We start from the raw sequence: 23,315 nt of genomic DNA, 5'->3' as shown, positions 1-23,315 counted from the left end.
GCAGTAAAAAAGCTTTATTGCCTTGGTTCTCTGTTGAGAGACAAAAGGATCCTCTAGATGAAGATGGGGGCACAGGCAGGGAGGTCAAAAACCAACCACAACACAGCTGCTTAGGACAAGTCATATATGCATTAATAAATGCAATTAGAATCTCAACATAATGAGAAAAATGTAGGTTTATGATATGCACTTACACTCACCTGGGTGAGGCTTATTTAGTGTTTCACAACTGGATTTTAGTGTTAGTGCTAATTTAGCAATTTTCAGTTATACACATGTTGTAAATAGTTCTTCAGTAGTAAAGGCAAGCTTCTTTTTAAAGTCTTTCCTGGTTTTTGTTACAAACTTTTTAACAGTCTTCTGTGCTTTATGCAACTCGCCTTTAATTCTGCATATTTACTGTATCAATTTACTGTCTCCAGGTTCCAGGAGAAAATTAAGGGACCAAAGTTTCTCAGGCACTTTGATACAGAATGAAAGTCATTGACTGTTAGAAGAATTAAAACTCTTCTAGCAAAAATTCCAAAACCTTTTGAATTAAGTTCTATGATCATATATAAAATGCTCACTGAATGATTATTTCTCAGGATTAAAACTGATCTATAAACCTCTTTATCTTCTTATTTGCTCTGACAATTCGACATGCTGGAAAAATAAGATCATAGAATATCATTAAAACATACACCATACCATTTTCAAGTTTGCTTTTTGGGTGTGGTCCACTAAAAGCCAAAAATTTTCCCGGAATAATCCAGTTGAAGTCACCATTTTCCACTCGCTACAAAAATTTCAGAAGAGAAAGAGGAAAGCATTTTAATACCTGATTATACAAGGTTAAAAAAATTACTCAATATTTTATTTTATTTTTTACTGTGTTCTTGCTGCATTAAAACAAAATGCTTCAAATGTAATTAGCTAGCTTATCTATATGGGACAAACTAACCATAAGCTGCTTCTCAGAAATCTCTTAATAAAATAAAATGGAAACAAAACTTGCTGAAGTTTTCCAATAAAAGCTGACATATCCTTTATCTAAGATTTCTCCTTTAGACTGTTCAGTGTTTTAGGATACCTATTAATATCAACACTGACAAACCGACATTTTTCTATGTTTTAATCAAAGACTAAAGAAAAATGCTTCTCTGTAAGGCACTGGCTAAAAAACCCAAATCACAGAAAACTAATAAAAAACCAATTAGCCTCCAAAAGAATTATCTTTTCCCTGTAGAAACTGAAATTTACATATTGGCATAAGCTCTGATGAGCCAGTAATCAAAGAAAAGTATAAATCAAATAAAAAGACTAAATTCCAAAAAACTTTCAAACTGACATTTTGCATTTCTTGCTCACATTTACATAAAAACTTTGAAAAGGCTCTTCAAATTCTGTCAGTGCTAAAAATGAAAGCTTCTTTGGAAATACGTAACATGAACTGTAGTTCAGAACTGCCTTCTTTTCTTTTTTTAATTGAAGACTGCTCATTCCTCATTTGGCAATGCAGTTATTCTCAGCGTGACTTTTAAGGACATGGCACTCAGTTCAACTGCATTATTAAGCTTGTGTTTTTAGCTCTCAGCTCATCAAAACATCCTAATGAGTGAAAGGTTCTGATAATGGACATCACTGTAATCAATTCACCAACTGTTGGCTTAGCTGAACGCATTAGGCTTGCTCCAAATGTCCTCACACAGGGGTTGCATAAGCACTAGTGAGCCAACCTCACTGCCAAGCCAGGACCCCGCGCTCGATTTGTGTCACAGACCACAAACTCAAGACTGTAGCACCTTTACTCCCTTTAGGGAAGAAGTCCTGTTCAGTAAGTTAGAAGTATTTTTGTATTTGTATTACCAGTTTTATTTGTGAATTAAGTAGTTCTTTATAGTTACAGGGGTTATTGCGAATCACTTAGATATCTGCAGTTCATATTGCTTAAAATTTACGTACATGCAAACAACATTATTACTCAAAAACTTAAGAACTTCAGTAATTTACATCTAGTCCAACAAAAGGGGAATTAGCTGCCTTTATAATATAGTACGATAAAAGAACTATAAACGAGAAATAAAATTTCCTTTAGCCTGCTCCATTTAAGTCGTATGCAACTTTTCTCCACATAACCACACACTTGAAGACCTAACATAGCAAAAACCTGAAACAATTAAAGTTTTTGAAATATAGCACAGGACATATCTACACATAAAGCTGACCACGATGTGTAAAAAAAGAGAAGACATATCAAAAAATGGACAAAAAACTAAAGATGATTCCAAGTTCTTGCTTCTTAAACTCAGTAAGCAGCATACTGTAAACATCGTTCACACACATGTACTTTTCACAAACTAAAATGATGTTAAGCATTAAACAAGACAATGAAATACCTTTAGTCAATTATTATAATACTTTTTTTGAGGCCAACTAATGCCTACCTCATAGACAGAATTAGAATTCCTAATAATTCCCAAGTACCATTTATTTCTAAAACAGGCCTTTTCCTTTTGTACATAGATTAAGTAAAAAAAGCAGCAATACTTTCAATTTTTGTTCCTGTTCATTTAATTTTGGTAATTCAGCAGAAGCTATACCAATTTCTCAACCTAATCAATATGAAACATTACAGGACAGAGAAATCCTACAAATGCTTTCTAGTATTGTGAATAGCTCTCTGTTACAGACTGCTGATTGCAAACAACAGATACTGTACAGATTTGTGCTATTAATTATGTTTTCCCACTGTTTATTCCTCTTCTGCCTTCACTGTCTTCAACATTCATGATGTAATTCAGTATGTATCTGAAATACATACAGGAAATGCTCTTAAAATGGACGCTTTCAGACTGAGCAACTCTATTCCCAAGTTTTCTGAAAATTGCAATAGAGGGGAAGAATAGCAGAAGAATACTGGCTACAGTAAAGTAACACAAGTCTAAAAAACCAGAGAGTTTAATACATAGACTAGAGGTATACTAAATATTTGAATATATATCTTTCTGCTTAACCAATAAAATTTCAGGAATTTAGGAGAGTTCCAAAGACGAGGTCCAATACAACTGTTCTGGACCATATGTACATACACCTTCTGTGCCTGAAATTTCCTCTGTACACAGCCCAATTCACAGCTACAGCACGGGCACATTTTAAAGCTTCTCTAAGGTAATGTAGCTTGAAATAACTTTCTTCTTCCAGCAGATAAAGGTGTGTATGTTACAAAGCCCTAGAAGCATCCAGAGACAACCAGAGTTTGTCTATACTTAAGTTGTAAAATGGTTGGTAAAACAACAAATGACATCTGTTAGCCTTCTGGGACTTCATCAGGAAATATTTTGTGTGTATTTCCATTATTAGAATCTCCATATAATGCCTCCTTCACTAAAAAAAAAGTTCAAAATGTCCTTAATCTATGTGGGAATAAAGAAATTTGACATATATTTGGGACTATTAGGAACACAAGAAGCAGCTAAGAAGTGCTGCAAGAAAACACATATTCTGTGAGTCAGCTGAGAAACTTTGGATCGGATCCTGGGGGAAGGCTGGGAAAACATGAAAGACATCACAGAAGCCAGAAAGGCTGCAAGAAAAGGGTAGATTTATTATGTGATGCACTGAAATTGCAAAGATATTAATGCTGTGTGTTTTTCACACAGAGCATACATGTTTCAATGTCATCATCATCATCACATACCTTACGTATGAACACTGGGTTTTACTTGAATTAAAATGTGTTTCCAGTACGTTTTAAGTTGTGGGATACTGTGTACTCTTATTTTAGGTAAACCAAACACATTCAACTCATTATTAAATGTACAAACCTCATAGTGTTCATATTCCTCCACATCAAATGTCTTAAAGTCAAAAAATCCATGCTGCAAAGCCTAAAAGGCAACAAGGTGTCAGTTTATACTGAAATAAGATATATAATTTCATTTTATAATACTACTTTGAGAATCAGAACTAAATCCCTAGTTGTTTATGTTTATTGAAGCCTTTTTGTTAAGACAACATTACATTTTGCACAGATTAACAACACAGACAACAAAAACTACAACAATGTCACTGAAACATGTTAGATTCATTATTTCCCCTTCAAAGACAATATGATGGGACACAAAGTTGTTGCATATCACTTAAATTATAAAACTGATTCTCCCCACCCCACCATGTGTGATTTTCTTCTGTATTGCAGATGACAAGTAAAAAGCAATTCCCTTTTTGTCATACACTCATTCAGTGATTTCTATGCTTGAATGTATTTTCATGCAGTTGGACATAAAACATTGAGAACATTGAGAGTTTATTCATTTTCCATACTTTATATGATACTCTGGTTTTATCACCATAATACCTAGGCAAAATGGCATGTACAGAATACAGTACCATGCATAACCTGCATTTTATTACTTCTTTTAATACACAGATAAAGTTCACTAGACTACATTAGACAGTGTCTGTTACAGGATTGAAAGAAGTTTTGTATTTGATTACTGTACTATTATTAAATATGCCAATTTTGTACTGAAGTTTTGTGTATAATACCATATTGAAAACAATTCTATGAATACAGAATTCATAGCACAAGTTTATTTCAAAGAATAGGCACAAGGCATTTCTTCAGCATGTATTTATACTGAATCTATTCCATTCTGAGAAGTGTAGATATTACACAATATTCTGGGATTAAGGAGTGATAAAAAATTAACAGATCTATGATTTAAAAAAAATAATCATCAGACTGCTATTATTTCCTACATATAGAGCACCTTTTTAGGACAAAACAAAAATCACAGCTAGCTTTATTACAGAAAACACAGGCTCAGTGACTGGACTGTCATGAAACCTAAGATACTGAGAGGTTTGTCTGAACAGCTGATTTTGAGACAGGTATTTCATTTAAGCATGGCTGGCTGGCTGCACTCCAGAACTTGCAGGCCTCCTGAATTACATGTATATGATGTACATGCACAGGAACACCAAATTTATCCAGGTAAGACTACTTTAAATTAAGGCATAGGGTTTCTGCTTGAAGTATTTTTTCCTCTGTAAGTGAACTGGACAAAAATTCAGTAATAAATTTTATGAGAAGAAAGGAGGAAAACTGATTCTCACAGTCCTTTTGATGTCTTTGTTGCAGATAAGTTACAATGACTGCACTGACTACTTCAGAGCTTCAGGATCTGTAGAATGCCTCACAAATTACAGTCTTGCTGTTAACTGACAGCTCCTTTCCCACCCCCACAGAACTAAAAATATTAAGCTTGATCTTTTTTCAATTTTTAAAAACACTTGTTTTGCCATACTTTTAAGGATTACAAATGGTCTATAAAGTGTCTGTACAGAACTGCTCCTATAGCCTGCTCCCTTCATCAAGATCAATGGGAAATGATAAACAAAATTTAAAGGCTGACAAGTAAAATGTGAGGTAGCATTTTTTTAAAAAAGCAATACTGGAGCTTAATATTGCCCAGGACTATTGAAAGTGAGACATCAAACCACCAATAAGATACCTTAGCTTCAATTGTTTTTAAACAATTCTGAAAAGATTAGCGTCAAACACTGAACCAAGTGTTTTGGGGGAAAGTTTGGCCCAAGTACATGCAAAAACTGCTCAGATTAAGTCACAGTATACCTGTGTATTCTGTATCACTTGACATTATCCACCTGTTAGTCCCTCTTCCCCATGGTTATAAATGATCTATTAGCAGATCTAGCACAGTGCCTTGGTTGTTAAAAGCTGCCTCCAGCCAGGTCTGGTGCATTTGCATGTTCCAAGTCATGAGGTGAAGTTCAGAAAGCTGTCAAAGGCTAGGCCAGCCAGTAGAAGTGTAACCTTCCTCCGCTGGCACTACTCAAACACAATCCTCAGTACCTCAGGCTTCATGAGAGCATACTACTCATTCGCACACCTTTTGAGATCAGATTTTCTAAGCTATTTTAACAGTATTTTCCTTCATGATTTAAAAATCAATTTAAACCTGTTTTGCTAAGGAAAAATATTACCTTATTTACTCCCTGTAAACAGTCCAAGATGGTAAGATTGTACGTGCAGTTTCCAAATGAAGCATCCCTATAGATTTAATACAAATGAATTTAATATACACAGAATTATTTTAGGAACTTGGGGAAAGGCAGCACGCAACAGAATACATTTCAGCTATTCAATTCCTTTTGAGAACTCTGAATTCCCAAAGAAGACATCTTTTTAGAAGCTTGTTCATGCTAAAAAACTCCCCTGCCCAAGACGCAGCTCAAAGTGCAATTAGATACTGCATGTAATTTTAAGTGCATATTTTACATCAGCTAGCTATGTGCCCTTTTTCAAATCATTTATACTACACTGGAACAGGAAGCTTTGCATCCTCTCTCAATTGTATAATGACAACAGCAAATAAAACAAAGCTTGCTTTAACCATTATTCAAATCTTAATTGAGTTACACTGTCTAACAGGGACAAGCAAACAGACTACTAGTTTGGAATTAATTTATAGGCCTTCGTTTTGATGCCTGATTACAGATGTGATTCAAAGTTATCCAGATATAACTAAATTTAAAATTACTTAACCTCAGTTCTACCACTATGAAAATTACAATTTGTCTTTAGAAGATGAAATGAGACTCCAAATCAAAACATGTTCAAGTGGTAAGAGACACTAACATAAAAAAACCCCATACCAACCACCACCACCAAAAAAATGCATTGTGGAAAAATGAAAAAGTACTTTTTCAGACCAGTTCGATTTTAACAAATTCTTCCTGAGCAGACTATTTCCTTATCACTCATTAAAGAAGTCTTTTCTAGCTTTGCTCTAAGCTATCTTAGAGAGTCCTAAGAACTGCAATTCATCAGAACTGCAAAATTTTACATTTCACCCAAATATATATTTAATCTATAACTGATTCAAAATTTTAATCTTTCATTGAAAACTTGCTATAAGCAGTACGAAGCTTGTTATACTGATATGCTCCTTCAATCTCAAGTACTTTAAGGGCAGAATATTCTCACCTATTCTTTAAGAGTAGAATAAGTATAGCAGTTTTGAACAAGCAATGATGTTCATAGAAAATGTTTTTAAGAAAATGAAAAGCTGTATCCTTGGCAGTGTCATATTACAGACAGGCTACTCTAGAAAAGCTTTTGAATAATTAGATTATTAAAGCACAATCATAATGTTTTGGAAAGGGAACTTTTAAGTGTGTATAAACTCTCCATATCCAAATCCAACAGGGAAGTTTTAAAAAACGAGAACCCAGTATTTTCATTACACTAGATAAAGCAGAACATATCAAAGCAGCAAAATATGAACTTTACAGACAATACATTTTTGACAAAGTAAAAGTGGATAATAGATCATTTTAGCACAAAAGCATTTTAGCACACAAAAAAGTCTTCTGAGCAAAAAAACTGAAGGACCCATTGGAAACACATACAGAGCAGAAAGTTTTTAAAAGCTGCACTGGTTTTCTGAAGAGGCCGACAAAAATAAAATCCAAACCCATTAAATATTTAGAGAACTATGAATGGAAGATATGATCATAGCAGATGTTCTATTTTACATGTTAGTTTGCTAAAACAAAAGTATAAGTTATATTTTATCTGTATGTATATAACTACTTCTTTGACTGATAAGGCATTTGATAGTGCAGTACAGGAAAACAATATTGAGGGAAAAGGCCACATAATCTCTAATCCATTAATAAGAAATACTATGAGAGAGGGAGAGAAGACAATGAACTTGACCTAGATGTACAAGATAAGCCTATCAGAATCCCAGGTGTACAGAACTCCTAGCTCCAGTTCCCACAGACAGCTATTACCAGTGACGTGCACAGGGATGGTGGCAGCTGACATGGATTGCCTCCACCATCCATGTCTCACACCTCTCATTTCTGCTGGTGTGCACCTAATCATTAAAGTAGGTGTGCCCCAACTGACACCTGCCATCCACACACAGTGAAACAGTAGGAAGACTGAAAGCTAGGAAAATTAAAAAGAGTCAAAGTTTTGGAATGGCCAAATAAAAAGTTGTTTAAACCTAATCCCAATTTTCCAGAAACTCAAAGAATAGCAGTATTCTAATGTTTTTTTAAAGAGTTGACATCTCAAAAACTCACACCCCCATCTATCCTTCATGGCAGAATGCAATAACGTAATGAAAACATAAGCAACAGGTATGAACAACAGTGCAATGTGGCAGTGAAACAACACCCAGAAGCAGTGGCTTATATTACCTAAGGCTTCAAGGGCATCATGTTGTTTGATGAACCAGGGCAAGTACTGAGCATATCATATTAGACCTTGCCATAATATCTCTCTCCTGCTCTGTCCCTCAGCTATCTTCTGGTAAGAAAACACAAGCAAATCATAAAAGTTCCTTGTATCCTAATTTGGAGAACAAGATAATGGAACAAAATCTATGCAACTTTTTTTCTTTAAAGCCACAGTCATTTTTATTTTAGCACTCCCAATCCTTTTTGGAGTAAAGCCAGGAATACATATACATATATATTTTCTTCTCTAGTTTCCAAAAGCACAGTTGGCTGATTAGAATCAATTCCAGATGCAAAACTTTCTGAAACTTTACTGTTTTATGCTCCAGAATTTTAAACCAAACTATCTGCAGGTATTACATTTTAGGTCTAAGAACAAAGAAATTAATCTGGCAGAAGTTGTACATATAATCCATGAGGACTCTGCATGCTGGATCTATTGACACAGTACAGCAATATCTGAAGTACAGGTAAGGCAAGTGCTTGTGGATTCAGTATTAGGAGATGAAACCCATTTTACAAGTTTCAGAACATACAGCAAGTCACAAAATACACTTTACAGAGTTGTTTTAAATATTAAAACAATGTTTTAAAGAAGATTTATGACAAAAAGTCACAGTATGCTTATGAAGTGACATCTTTTAATACTCAGTCTTCCTATCAAAAAGATGATTCCGCATTATTCCAGAGAAGCATCAGTATTTCTTTACAATTTAGTCAAAAAGTATTTTGCAGAAGTGTGAGAGAGGACAGATGCACAATGCCAATCTTACTGCTGACTACATGTTCAAGAAAGGCCATGAAATACTCAAAAGGCAAAGATTAAGAATTTTACCATGACCTGAATTCCTGAATGTTTTAAATAAATTACTCGAGTGAAATATCTTTTTTGTTTAGAGGGAGTTGGCTAAGGTATTTTAAGTCACTAATTGTTTTGATACTTTATTTGTTACAAGGAAAATCAAATCTCCCCCCAATTACCTAGGTGACTTCCTCCAGGCCGAGGTTGGGTTATCAAATTCTTTTTCTATCCCAGAGAAATCAGTCAGAAGTCATGTGAAATCATTAAGAAGCTTCATAAATAAAATCCCCAAATTTAAACTTGTTTTTTGAATCCTCCTGAATGAATGTATTTACTGAAGAAAACAAAATAATTAAAAGCTAATGCAGAGCAGCTTGTGCAATTTCACTATTCTTTGTGCCAACCTGCCTTCCTACTGATTTTGTACAAATTTCTAAACCGTGGACAAAAACATTGGATACTGTCAGAAGTAGTACTAACCTTTACTAAAATTCTGTTAGAAATACAGCTATTCTCATACCACTTTGGCTATTACATGGCACTAGATCCATGAGCATGCATTTTCTTTCTAAGAATGATAGATATATCCCAAAAGTTTTAGAGCAATACTTAATAATACTGATCTTAGCTTGCATAAAATGCAATAGGTTCTGAATGGGTTACACTTTGTTCCACAGTAAAACCAAATGCAAGGACTAACAGTCATGAGGAAGAGCACTGTAAAGAAAAAATACCTTCACTAATCTTAAAGAAACATATTCTAGATTAAATTAAAATTAGTTCCAGACATCCTTCCTATTTAAACTTTTTCTACTCCTTTGTCCACTGTACACAGTCAGCATAGTATCTTACAGAAAACTAATGCATGTGCTTACATTTAAGATAATAGTAATTTTTAACTCACTGGGACTACATAGGCATGTACAAAAACATTTAAGTGAAACTTGCACTTCAAATCTTACACCTTTTTGTTCAACTCAAAGTCTGTGTTTAAGAAAGCATAGAAGAAAAAGGAAAACCTCATTTCACATCAGAATAATGCAACAGAGCACAGACAGACATCTCCCGCTGCTTTGCAGCACTCTGATTTTTGTTGCTGATTACATGTTTTATTACAGTATTATTTCAGTCTTTTATGGCCAAATGTATAAGCACCTTGTTTTTCAAGTAGTGTTTTACCAGCTATTACCTGACAGTACTCTATCTGCTTTCAAAATGAAATAAATGTGAATATTTCTAGGAAACACAGATTCAGTACGAATCTGAGCCGGCATTACAGAGTTGCATATCCCCCATCCCATTTCACAGTTGTTGTAGCTGACCTCAATACTGCATAATGCTTTCCCTTTCACCAAACCTCTAAGCGCTGTCAATAACAAAACAGTTTGTTTCCCAGCACTTGCCAATAAAGAAACAAACCCCAAAAACCACACGCTAAAATCTAACTCTGAAATTCACGTCATTATTTAGAGACTGAACATAATAATATTAAAATATATTTGTTTTTTCTCTTGAACATAAAGTCAATACAGAGTAGTTTGAGGTAAAAATTTGAAACTGTTTCACACTACGTAACTGGTATTTATGACAATTTTAACTGGTGTTAGCACTGTTTTTTAAATGGAAGTGAGAAGATATGTGTAAGATCTTCAAGAGACTAGAGCGTCACCAAGTGACAGTGAATCAGCCAAAAATAAGATTAAAGTGTCTCAAATACAGTGTGCCTTATCATCTCAAGTTGCCTTTAGTTTTTCTAGCATAAAAACAAAACAAAATTTCCATGTATCTTGTAAGAGGTGAATTCTGATTTCCTTCCACCTCTGAACTATATTTGCTGAAGCTGTCTTTAAATGAAATACCAGCTGAAGACCTAAGCCGATTAAGGCTTTTTGAGGTCACTGAGCTAGATGAAAGTAGATCAGTTTCCCAGTGATCACTTCATGTAAACTTACCTCAGTACTCCACAAAGATTCTGACAATCCTGCAGCTTCTACTTATTCAAAGTTGTCTATTTTTTTCAAATAGAGGACACTTCAGATATCAAATTAACAAACTTGTTAAACAGTCCAATTGTAACACTTAACTGATCACTGCTCTCTGATAAACTCTTCACTTGAACTACTCAAACAGAGTTGACCTATACTATAGAAGTTATATAGTATCTAAGTTCCAGGCTGCAAGAACAAACTCTGAATCGCAGTGATTAACATCTCAAATTATTTCCTTCACAGACCAACTTGTTTCTTCACAGTACAGTCTGGTGTCAAGCAGATATACTACCTAAGGCAGAGCTACTGCTTCCAGTACGGGTTCAATTGCTTGAGCCTCTGTATTATGCTATATTTTGCAACAGAGATTCTCAAATGTCCTGAAATGGACACGGGGGGAAATATCTCAAAGGCCTTGGAAAACCAAGGAAGGAGGATTAAATAATTTCTTCCCCATTCCCTCCTGATCTAGATTGCCCCACTGCACACCATCAGATCTACTTGTCCTTCTCTCAGCCTGAGTAATTCTTAAGCTCCTTATGCATCTATACCAAACTCTACCTATGAGTTCAAATATCCCAAATATCCGCTTCCCTATCAGATATCCCACTTCTTATCCAGCCTCCTATCTTGTCATAATCCTTCAGTTTATTTCCTCCCTCCTCTTTGTCTCACCTCTGGTACAGGTTGGTTACACACCCATCTTCCTCAGCAGGACAAACTACACCGCAGGTAACAGAATCTACTTAAGCTCTAATCCAGTGCCAAGATCTGACGTAGTTCAAAGCAGATCCAAAAGAAACTTAAGTGCTTTCCAGTCTCACACCATATAAGAGGGAATGCTCAAGAAATCAAGACATTTAATTCTTCTAGCAAAAGCTCATAATACTATATTCCTTCTAGAAACAGCCAGGCTTTGCTCAAGAAGATTGCCTCCCTCCCATCCTTTAAAATAGTCAAAACTTTGTGTTTAAAAAAACAAAGAAAACCCCAAACACCAAAACTCATCCACACCAGAGAAAACCCACCAAAAAACCCCAAAACCTGTCAAAAGTGCTTTAGTTTTAGCCAACACAACCTAGGGCTTGAAATACACAGACAAAGACTGCAAAGGAATTCCATTCCAGAATACTTCTTACTCTCTAAATTTATTGCCCTCTTCTCCTAAAGCTGACAAATGGAGTGAAACAATTATAATTTTGTAATTATTTTGCCAACCCAGACAGCAAAAACTGAGTAGTCCCTTTGCCGGACATTGTCTTCTCCAATGTTTTTGGTTAGTATGCTCTCCCTTAGAAAATACAAAATGCTCTGTGTATATAATAAAAAGTTATCTTCAGAAAATCTTTGTGTTTCTTCTATATTTTTGATGCCTTCTTTGCTGACCCTAGACTAGGTAACTATTCTATTTTGAAACAGAATTTCATGAATCCAAAGTCATGAGGATTTCCTTCGAATAATCATTTAAAAACACTTCAAAGGAAATTTTTTTGTGCCATTAAATTTATTACTGTGGTTCCTATCAGCCTCACAAGAAATCACAGAGCCAATTACTTTCATTACTCCTTACCAGTCAAGCAGAAACAGCGACTTTATTATTACTACTACTATCAACATCATTATTATGAGGAATTAGTTGCAAGGCAAGGATCTGTAGCCTTTGGTTTGAGCAAATAGGATCATATGAGACTGTTTGGTAAACACAGTATTCCTCCCAAGTTTTCTGTCTTACAATTTTGGGATCTGACAAATAAAGTTCTTCGCTTTGTCAGAACTTCTTTTTACACACCTTAACCTTTACTTTGGTAGGGGAGAGAAAAACCTAAAAACTATATTTACTGTAAATCCAAACAGTAGATGTCTTTAATTGGTGAACAAGATGCAGCTATTCAGCCATGGGGCCTGATGAGATGTGCCCCAGGGTCCTAAGGGAGCTGATGTTGTTGCCAAGCCACTCTCCATCCTATTTGAAAAGTCACGGCAGTGAGGCAAAATCCCCAGTGACTGGAAAAAGGGAAACATTGCTCCTGTTTTTGAAAAGAGTAGAAAGGAAGAGCCAGAGAACTACAGGCTGCTGAGCCTCATCTTTGTGCCTAGGAAGATTATAGAGCACAGCTTTATGCAAGCAATACTAAGGCACATGCAAGACATTGTTCTCTGTCTAACGAAGATCACCCCCCCATGTTTTATACAGAATTTGGAGAAGTTAAAAAACACTGACATTTAAAATAACTGACTTTCTTATGCCATGTACCAAGTATTTTTTATCATTCTCTGAAAAAATATGGATACCACTAGCTTGGTGAACTTCTTGGGCTTTGGAGAGCTATCAATGACCTGGTTAATGTATAAGCTCTCTGCCAATAAAAGCTATCACTGATTTAATACCTCCTTAAAACGTGTTTGATGGTTTAAGATTTCGTAGTCAAACTGGTCTTGACATAAAATCTACCATCCCAACAGTTTACACTGCATCTGGTTCCTATACAAAGTATGAGAACAGCTAATCTGATCTTCCTTTGCTGAGTGGTTGAAGAATCAGATGAATTTGATACAGACAAGGTAGGCCTACATTTACAAATGCGCTGGCTGACAGTGAACACTACTTGTAAAATGCTGACTCCCCTGAAAAGGAGGATATTGACCTTCTTGCAGTTGACTTTTATTGCCAGTGTTTGCATAGGAATACCATGAGGTATTCTCATTCATAAGGCACAAGGGCATAGTTCACACCATGAAAAAAATTTGGAAGTCTCTTTATTAGATAGGCATGATAGCTAAGACTCCCTAGATTTGGGTCTCAATATGATCTTAGTACAGAGAATAAAGACAGATTGATGGAAATTATCTATGATTAATTGAAAACATTTAATAACTCAAATATCAGCGCCTGTTCTGTAAAAGAGAAAATATAACAGCATACAACTCCCTTTATTCCTTTAACTCTACCTACTTACAGATTTAAAATATTTGAATGACTTCCAAATAGTAAAACATGATACATGATGAAGAAAAGGTTTAATTGCTAAATTGCAAACATGCTGAGAACTATTTTTAAAAAATGACAGTTTGCAAGGAATCTTACTTAAAACTTGTATCAATCTAAATGATTTATTATCACAATACAAAGCAAGTAATACCACCAGATGTAAAAATTATTTTTTCTGGACATCAGTCATTTTGATACAATGTCTGAAACAGAAAAGAAACCCTTTTTTAGGAAGGCAATCTGAAAAAAATTTATTTAGCAAAATCCAAGCCAGAAAAGCTAGGCTCATTTCTTGTGTTCACATACCTAAATGGAAGATACGGTGGATTAGATCCAGACAGAAGTGTCCTGTAAGCCTCTTCTGGTGTTTTCTTCAAGTATATTACCTAAAAGGGATGGGGCAAGAGGAAAAAAAAAATCAGCCCTGAGCCTGAAAAGTCAAGAACCAGATGTTAACTTCCCTCAGCCCACTAAACTCCTAAGAATACATACTGTACTCCCTCATGAGCTACTCCTATGGACATACACAGGTCAGAAAAGAGATACCTACACAAAGAAATTATTCAGAAATCAATAGAAGGTAACAGAAACTGGAATTTCTGGTTTGTGTCATTCCTCTACTTTAAAAAAAGAAAATAGAAAAAAAAATCACATATTGCTCAACTGAGAGAGTTTAGGACAGACTCTGCATCATATTAAGATGAAAAACACGTATCTATACTGGGAGTTCTCTCTCTAAATGAGTCAAAATACCATTGTGGCAGCTGACTAAGGAAACATTTCTCCACCACATCTCAAAAAGTATTTTTTGATTCCTAATTGTCAATATCAAACTACTAATTAACAAAAATATCCAATTCAACAAGCTGAACGTGTTACTATGAGACCAACATACAGTTACACCCACAGCCAAGGTTCATTCTTCTTCTAATAGCTGCACTGGCTTAAGTAAGAAATACAAGTACATATTTTTGAATTTCAATTCCTATTCGTACAGTACACTTAGTCCTAAAATAAACCTAACTCAGAATACATATTAAGCAAGTACTTCATTTACAAAATATGAAATTCATTCAGTTTGGAGTGGCATATTTCACACATATAAACATTTATTACAAACCAAGCCACATGATTTTCCTAGCCATTTCTCTCCTGTTCACCTTACCACCAGCATCTACATGGCTACTTTACAGCTCTACACACATTTTACTGACTGTAAAGTACTCTAGTAATTATTTTCTTAACCAGGACACAGGTGAGTGCCTGATTTAAAAGCTCTACTTAGCTTTTGACCTTGAGCACCTTAGAACATAGGTAAGTGATGGTCACTCCCAAAATATCTACAATTAGCTTTTTGTCCCAAGTTAATGGCATTCTTAGTACTCTGTAAGATGTTGTCACATTAGGTAGATTTTCTTCCATTTCTTCCTCAAGCATGGACAAATCAGACAGCAAAGACAAGATAAGGATTAAATAAAACACAAAAAATTGACTAAAATAAAACAGTCTGAAAAACTCTTTGCCACTATGCAATGAATAGATGGTCCAGAATAATCTCTTTTTCAAATACAACCTATTTGAGTGCTTTGAACAGCTAGTCCAATTTTGGACCAAAACCCTCTACACAAACTGATCTCCATTCAAAAGATCAATCCCCTAACTTGGAATTGTATTTTAGTCTCAGCCTCCAATGTTGCTGCTCCACTCACCATGGTCACACTGATAGCATGGATCAGTATTGAAATGGTTGAAAGACAAGCTTCCCACAATTGTGACACTATGCTGGCACGTGATGTGTAGCAATACAGGCCAGATATACCCACTGTCAAGAAAACTCATACCATATGTCCTAAAAAGCTTGCAGAACAAAAAGGGAATTAGTATTTTGCAAGCCCATCTTAACACTTATCCACAATATTTCAAATGCAGTTTGGATTCATCTTGTTCCCACCTGCATCTGCCACTTTAATATTAGAAGTATTTGGAACAGTTCCCCTTTAGAGCTGCTGCGTTACCACAAGAGTTCTGTGAAGACAACCTAAAGCAAGCTGCAGAAAGGTGTACAGAAGAGGCTGCACACACTGCAGTGACTGAAAAGCCTTTGTACTTGCTGACCCTCCAAGGGAAGGATTACAGGCTTGAGCAGTAGTGTGACATGCTTAGATTACCGGCAAACAAACCTTTAAAGTTTCAGGTAGGGCTGAGATGTCCAATTTAAATTTTTACATTAGGAAAAAACTCCTGCAGGCAAATCACTGAACATGCCATAGTAGTTTGCTATTACCCAGTCATTTGCTGCAATAAAACTACAACCTTAAGAACTCAACAGCTTTTCTCCCTTCCCGGTATAACAGAAGTCTAATAAATGCTGTTACTACCAAAATATACAGTTAAAGTAATCACGAGAGTGAAATATGGCCAGCCCACCTGCTATCTACAAGGAAAAGGAAAAAAGGCTCACTCTTCCCAGGGTTTGCCACAGTGCAAAAGCATGTTCCATCGAGAGTGCTTAAAAGTCAGATTTTGGCCCACTAATCGTTTTAGTCTCTGAAGAATTGCAAGAGGTAACTACTGCTTGTTTCTTACAGGGTAGAATTAAAGCTCTAGATTTACCAGAAGCAGCAAAGTGTCATATATCCGTGTTCTCTCTTCCCTCTGCCCCATTTCTCTAGGAGTACAAGAGCAATCACTGATATAAACAGACCAGTATTCCTCCTGCTCTTCTCTCCCAAGGAATTCAATCCTTACTAGACAGAGTACACAACCAGGTAGGTGTTCCTCGGTTTCCAACCAGTAAAAAAACATACCCTAAGTATATGGAAAGAGAGACCCAGCTCACCATTCATATACGTGTTATCAGACAGGTGAAAATGCGCTCTCCTTCAAGATTTCTCCAAGAATTAATTATTTGATAAAAAGTGGGGAGTTAAGTATAATTGAGTTAGACCTACCTCCTGACACTCATTGTCCCCCCAGAAACTAAGTACAAATTGAGTCAAACCAGGCTACTTTAGTTTTGGTATGCATGAAAGGACTTGTATTTCAAAACAATTTTTAAAGACTTCTTTTTTAAGAAAAGATTAACTATTGTGGAAGGCTAGATTAAAAATCCTAACAAGTAAAATCTCCAAACAGATGAAAAGAAAAGCTGAACAACACTAGCTTCCATATAGTCTCTGTTGTGCCTGATAAGATTTTGCAAAACCTAGTAGCACCCAGCTTCTGACCTCACTGACCAGTTTGTGTTGTAGTCTTGGTCATTTATAAGGAACCTCTGCATGATCAGGGAAGTCTGCATGTTCTTCTGTTCTTGTAACACTTTAAATATTTTTTTCTTAATCTGAATTTGTGACAGAAGTGATTTTTGTGGAATTCTTAAGAACAAGGACAATATTTTAGCAACTGGGCATGATTAAAAAAGAAGTACTGGAAGTCCACTGTAAAAACTGAAATTTATCAAATGCATCTTCCTGAGATGCATATTGCCAGTGAAGTTTTAAGATTTAACTTTCACTCACATCTCTTATTAAAATATTTAAATAGCTATAGGGTCTAAGTAGCTGTTTAATGGAACAATCTAAGTTGCATAATCACCACTGGAAACCCACTCCTAGAACCTGATCCACTGCTTTCCACGTTTCATTTTACACTTAATGTTTTAACACCAGGACAAATAAACCAAGCCTTCTCAATTAACTTTCACATATTGGTAGAGTTCACAGCTAAAAGATTTTCTAGGCTCAAAAAGCTTGTACAATCATAGAAAATAAACTGAGAAATCAATTCAATAATCACTATGCTTCTGGTCTAGTAACTTTAAGAAAGGCTTAGAGAAAAATATTTCTCCTTCCCAGTATGAATCCCGCTCCTGCCATGAGAAGCAATTAATCCTAAAGCAGCCAAGTTTAAATGTAAGTTTGTGGTTTGAATTTTCGACATTCAAGAAAATGGTATCCTATGGAAAATGTGCAAATGATCTGTCAAAGCCATTTCATGTCTAGTAAAATAAATGGAGTTAAGGGGCAAAGCCAGGGTTTCTCTAAAACTCATGCAGCAGAATTTCCAAAGACAGCTTAGAGAAGAATGAAATGACAATCTGCATCCATCCCTTGAGAAGCTGTTTTACACACAGTAGAAGTCTCTTAAGGAAGGTTAGGAGTATCCATGTGATCAATAATACTTACAGCATATGCACCTATTAAAAATGCTGCGTTTGCTCGTTTCCGCTGGTCAAAACTGGTGTAGTACACTATCTTCTTTCTTGATAGACTGAAATACTGTTTAAAGAAAGAAACAAACAAAATATCATAGTTACTAAGAAAAGAATGCACTTTAAGAACACTTCAAAAAATCCCTTTTCCCAAACTGAAAAAAAAAATACTTATAAAGGGATTCTTAAAATTAAAGGAGAAAAAATTACTGATACCCTGAACAATCTTCTTACATCACAGATAAGAGCACAGAGAAGCAGCCACTGTATCAGGGCAGATCTCTTTGTTAGCTGTAAAAAAAAATTCTGTAAAATGCAGTTGAACTAAAATGTTCAGCATAAAAAACTGAATTTTTTTCCCCAAGTTTAAGTATTTGAAAGAACAGCTTATGAACACTGATTAAAAGACATTGACATTTACAGACTAAAACTTCCTCCTGTATGTTGAATCTCTTTGCATATAATTCTGTGGCGAAGACAAAAGAAAAATTGAAGCAATCAAGTTAAGTTAAAACACTCTTCCATATATACTACCTAAAAATGGGGTAATGGACATCTTCAGAAAACTTCAACAGCAAGAATTGATTTAAAATGGAAAAAAAAAAAAGAAAAAAAAAAAGAAAACATTGCCTGGAAAAAAGGCTAGGCAAAGACAAAACTAATGATACTTGCAATTCTTCTTTCTTCAGGAAGAAAGGAAGCCTCTGTCAGAATCCTGTGGACAAAACTCCCATTGAAAACAAAACCAACATGCACCAGAACAGAACAATAATGACAAACTGCAGCAAAACTATTTAAAGCCAGAAAGAGACAAAACTGTCACTTAGAAGTGGCAAGTTGGACGATTTACTGCATTAATAATTTTTTGGCTTCATGAATTGCTACCACTGTGATGCATGTTTGTCCTGACAGATTTTTACAGTACAACTCCAGTTTTAAGGAAGTTATCAACAAATATTCTGGTTTCCGTTTCTAAATATTTGAAGCTCGTTCTATTTTTAAAAGTTGCACATTCTATAAAATGCTCTAATACCAATGCTGCTGTTACCTGGCTTCACTGTTGACACTTGGGAGTGGAACATACAGTACCTGCTGCAGAATAGTGTTTTATTTGTTTAAGTAGTGCCAATTGTATCTCACTTCTAGAGATCTGTGTCTACTCTCACCTTAACTCTTGTTGCAGATTTTAGAATAACTTTAACCATAGAATCAAATTTTGCAAAAAATCAAATAGCTGATAAACTCAGGAGAAAACTGATATAGGTATCACAGCAAGCTTCTTACTCCCAACCCCCAGCAACAGCACCTTTTATAGCAGTTCTAACTGTACATTCCAGTCTGGTCTTATTAGCCACAACTTCCAGAGGTAGAAGGAGTGAGAGTTAATGCAACTCAGTGTGTCTAAATGGGATTGTAATTCCCAAGATAGCTGGCTGCTGTTGATTGGAAGAAGCTGTATCTAGAGACCAACAGCAACATCTCTCTCAGCGTATATGCAAACATACGAAGCACAAGTAGTTATTTAATTAGTGAAGTATTCAATTATTATTAAAACTTGACAAAATTAATCCCAGTATTTTAAGATTCCTCCCTTCTTCCCCCTCCTCAATTTTTTAATTTTAGTGTTCTCTAACTGCAATTCCACCCATGATGTGTAGGTGGGATAAGATTACAGTAGTTATGCAACAGTGACAGAACTTCAATTATAACTTATTGACTACTACTTATTTTAAAGCAAAGTTCTTTGCAGCAGTTTATAGTTCACCAAACCCACTATTTTAAACTGTAAAGCTAACTAGTCAGAAGTTCTATGTAATGAGACCATAGTTCTTGTTCTATTTTATGGAATGGATTTTTTAATGTTTTGGGTATATCAAGTAATTTCAGTTTTGAGACACTTTGTACCTGATGTAGTGAAAAATAGAAGTTTCCAGAACATTTTAATGAAAACAATGTATCAGTTTTAGTGCATAGTTTTCAAAATGTAAGGTTATATGATATTCAAAAAACATATCCTGACTAAAGCTTTAATACAAAATTGAACTTAACATTAATTGACATTAACAGTTTATAGCATAGTAGCCAGTGGAAAATGATTTAACTTTTCCAAAGCCTATAAGACAAACCACTGTTTTTATTTGCCCACTAGTTACAGAAAATCAAGTTTTACAATAAGTGTTTCCTGAAGTGTCAATGCAATGCCTCTGTTAACGTTAACATGCAAATTGTTTACTCAGTACACTTTAAATATCAATACTAAGCTATATGATCTACTTTCAAAAATACTGATTTTCTCACCATACTTAATAAGCTATGTGTCCTCCTTTGGATAGATTCAATGATAACAAGCTTTCAAGACAGTTCTGGAAGGTAACTCTTTTTACAGCTCCAGAGCTCCACCTGAATGGATTAAGGCTTTAGTTCCCTGAGACACTGTTCAACTCTGAAGAACCAGGACTGTTTCAACAAGAACTTTTACAATACAGGTTATCCTACAGAATAGCCAGACCTTAGATAACATAGTTGTGAGTAATCTTCTTTCCTAAAACAAAGGCACGCATTATGAAGCATTAAGAGTATTCTTCTTTACCAGTAAGAAAATTTTAGCAGTTTCACACATCATTAAGAGACAAAATGTAACAACAGTATCTGTCAAGATATATCCCAAAGGAACATACTAAAAGACAGTCTTTTGAATTAAAAGCAGAGGTTCCACAGAAAGCATGGCAGGTTTTGGTTTAGGTGATAAAACTAATTTATAAGATTACAAGAGGGTTCCAGAACATGTTATTTTCATTATAAGATTACTTTTTAAAAAAATAATAGATAAGTTCCTGTTTCTTGCAGGCCTCAAGAGAGATTTGCTTGCAGAGAAACTGATGACAGGCTTAGAAAGTGCCATGGTAGACCGTTACTAGATTGTCAGCTGTGTAAAATCACCAGATTATTTGTCAGTATTTCATATAATGGATATGGTTAAACACAGTTGTACTGTTCAAGCAAGAAATTACTGCAGTATGTTTAATAAGCCTGGATCTATGCAAATTCTATTTTTATACATAGAGAGATGTATATATATGTAATATGTACACATAAATAGCAGTGAATACAAGGGTGGCAAATTGCACAGAAAATGGTTTATTAAAACGTGCACTCAACCCTGTCTCAAAATTTAGGCTGTCCTAAGGAGATGCTTGCAATTACTACAGTTCCACATGTATGCCCAACAGTTTATTTATACTAAAACAACAAATAAGCCAAACTCCTCTGTGACTCAGCAGCAATACAGTTAGCACACAAAAAATATTAAACCCCATAGTTCATAATGCTGCCAGTGTTTTTCCTCCCCTGCCTTTGATCTCCAATATTCGTATCATTTATATCAGCAACACTCCCTGATCACCTCTGCTCCTGGATTTATTGAGAATGTGTAAGGCTATACACACATAAAACACAGAAGGTTTTTTAAAGCAGTTTTTATGAAGTCAGAGTTGTTTAAACAGAAGAAACAAAATCTTTCTTTCATAAATGAACCCCAGTTGCTTAGTCAAGCATTTTTTCCCCCTACAGAATTCAAATTATAAGTAGAAAGATAGCACAGCCAAGCATTTTTTTCCTTGCTGCTGACTCGGGTAGTCAAAATCATCTCCACAGCAATTGAAGCATTACAAACAAGGTCCAAAAGGTTTTCCTGTAAGGCATAACCAGGATTTTACCTCAAACTTTCTTCGTAAATGGATATCTAAATAAATTCTTCAGCTCTTCAAAACAGAATTATTTACTGTTTTTAATATCAGTCAACACAGAGTTACCATAGTTTACTTTAAAATGTTGGTCTGCCATTAGCACATTTCAAACTGGTACCCTTCTCCATCCTCACCAGTCGCACAAGAAAGGAGAGAGGAAAACAGAAAACTGCCTCTAATGTCTAACTTTCCTCCCAAACCAGAAATAGATACAGCTGAAAGATTTGGAAGGGAAGTTTGTGGCTTGTTTGTTTTAATGAGATCTTATACTCTCATTTCTCCTGTTCCTATTCACAGAAGCTTCAAAATTAACAAGTCTAAGTCTTAATTCCTTTTGAGACAGTGTATCCATACAAAATCCATCACATTTGTAATTTTTTTTTTGTGCCACACTTCAAGACTCTTTTCTTAAGAAAAGCACATGAAGTGCTTACCCAAGCAAGTATATACCAAGTCATCTGGGCTTAAGCACTGTCATTGCCTCAGGGTCCCAAAAGCGTTGTAGTATGGCAATAGCAACCATCCCATCATAATCTGCAGTATCTTTTACTTTCTATGATCAAACACTTCCTGCTGCTGGTCACAGGGAACTCTTAATGCAAGGATATGCAAACAGCAGGTTGCCCCAACAGGACTCTCTCTCGTGACCCGAACTTCCTCCTTACACACGCTACTTCAAGCCTCAGAACTCCTCTTTGGGACAATTGTGAAGGGCAGACATGGGAAGATGAGGTGTAGAAGGGTAGAAACTGTGAATCCGTAATTCTTGATGAGCAAAGCTGAGCAGCAGTCATTTAGCAAGGCCTGCAGATGTGTGCTTCTGATACATGCAGGTACATGTACGTGCTTCAGCCCTGGGACTTGGTCTTACAAGACAACTTACTCTCTGCAGGTAGTATCTAAAATAGGTCGCAGTCTGGCATATATTTTAACTATTAGAAGAGCAAAGCTTACATTAGCTGTACTGGCCTACCCCAGGGGTAGTGCCAATCAGCCAGACTGGAATCTATTCAACTGTAAGTTTCTATACCACTTTGGCGGTATTCCAAGCTTTAGCTGTTTGATTTCAGGTATTACTTTCAAGTGGTTGCATTATCAGGTTACTCTTCCCTCTTATACACTAGTAGTTTAAATTAACCTATTTGGAATTAGCCTCTGGCAGCAACAAACAGCACCTCCTCCCAGAGGGGCTGAGACTTCTCATCAGCTGTAATCTTCACCTAGCAGTGTCAGTATGTTTGCTTTTTCAACAAATGTAAATGTTGCATTAAAGTGACATCACAGTTTGTTAAATCAGCCCTGCAAATATCAGTCAGTAGTT

At 35.5% G+C, this 23,315-nt stretch overlaps 1 protein-coding gene across 1 annotated transcript in view; it reads right to left on the bottom strand.

The window, feature by feature from the left end:
* CDC14A (cell division cycle 14A) overlaps window positions 1–23,315 on the bottom strand; it is a 56,817-nt gene that overhangs the window by 20,058 nt on the left and 13,444 nt on the right. The window contains 5 exon segments of the mRNA XM_039378331.1: window positions 691–778; window positions 3,807–3,869; window positions 5,992–6,058; window positions 14,345–14,424; window positions 18,223–18,315. Coding sequence (XP_039234265.1) covers window positions 691–778; window positions 3,807–3,869; window positions 5,992–6,058; window positions 14,345–14,424; window positions 18,223–18,315 — 391 coding nt within the window.

The sequence above is a fragment of the Pipra filicauda genome, unplaced genomic scaffold (assembly GCF_003945595.2).
Source record: "Pipra filicauda isolate LSUMZ 115617 unplaced genomic scaffold, ASM394559v2 scaffold135_size2527700_pilon, whole genome shotgun sequence".
In the NCBI taxonomy this organism is placed as follows: Eukaryota; Metazoa; Chordata; class Aves; order Passeriformes; family Pipridae; genus Pipra; species Pipra filicauda.
The sequence above is the reverse complement of the archived record's forward strand: the minus strand, read 5'-3'. Positions and strand labels throughout refer to the sequence as shown.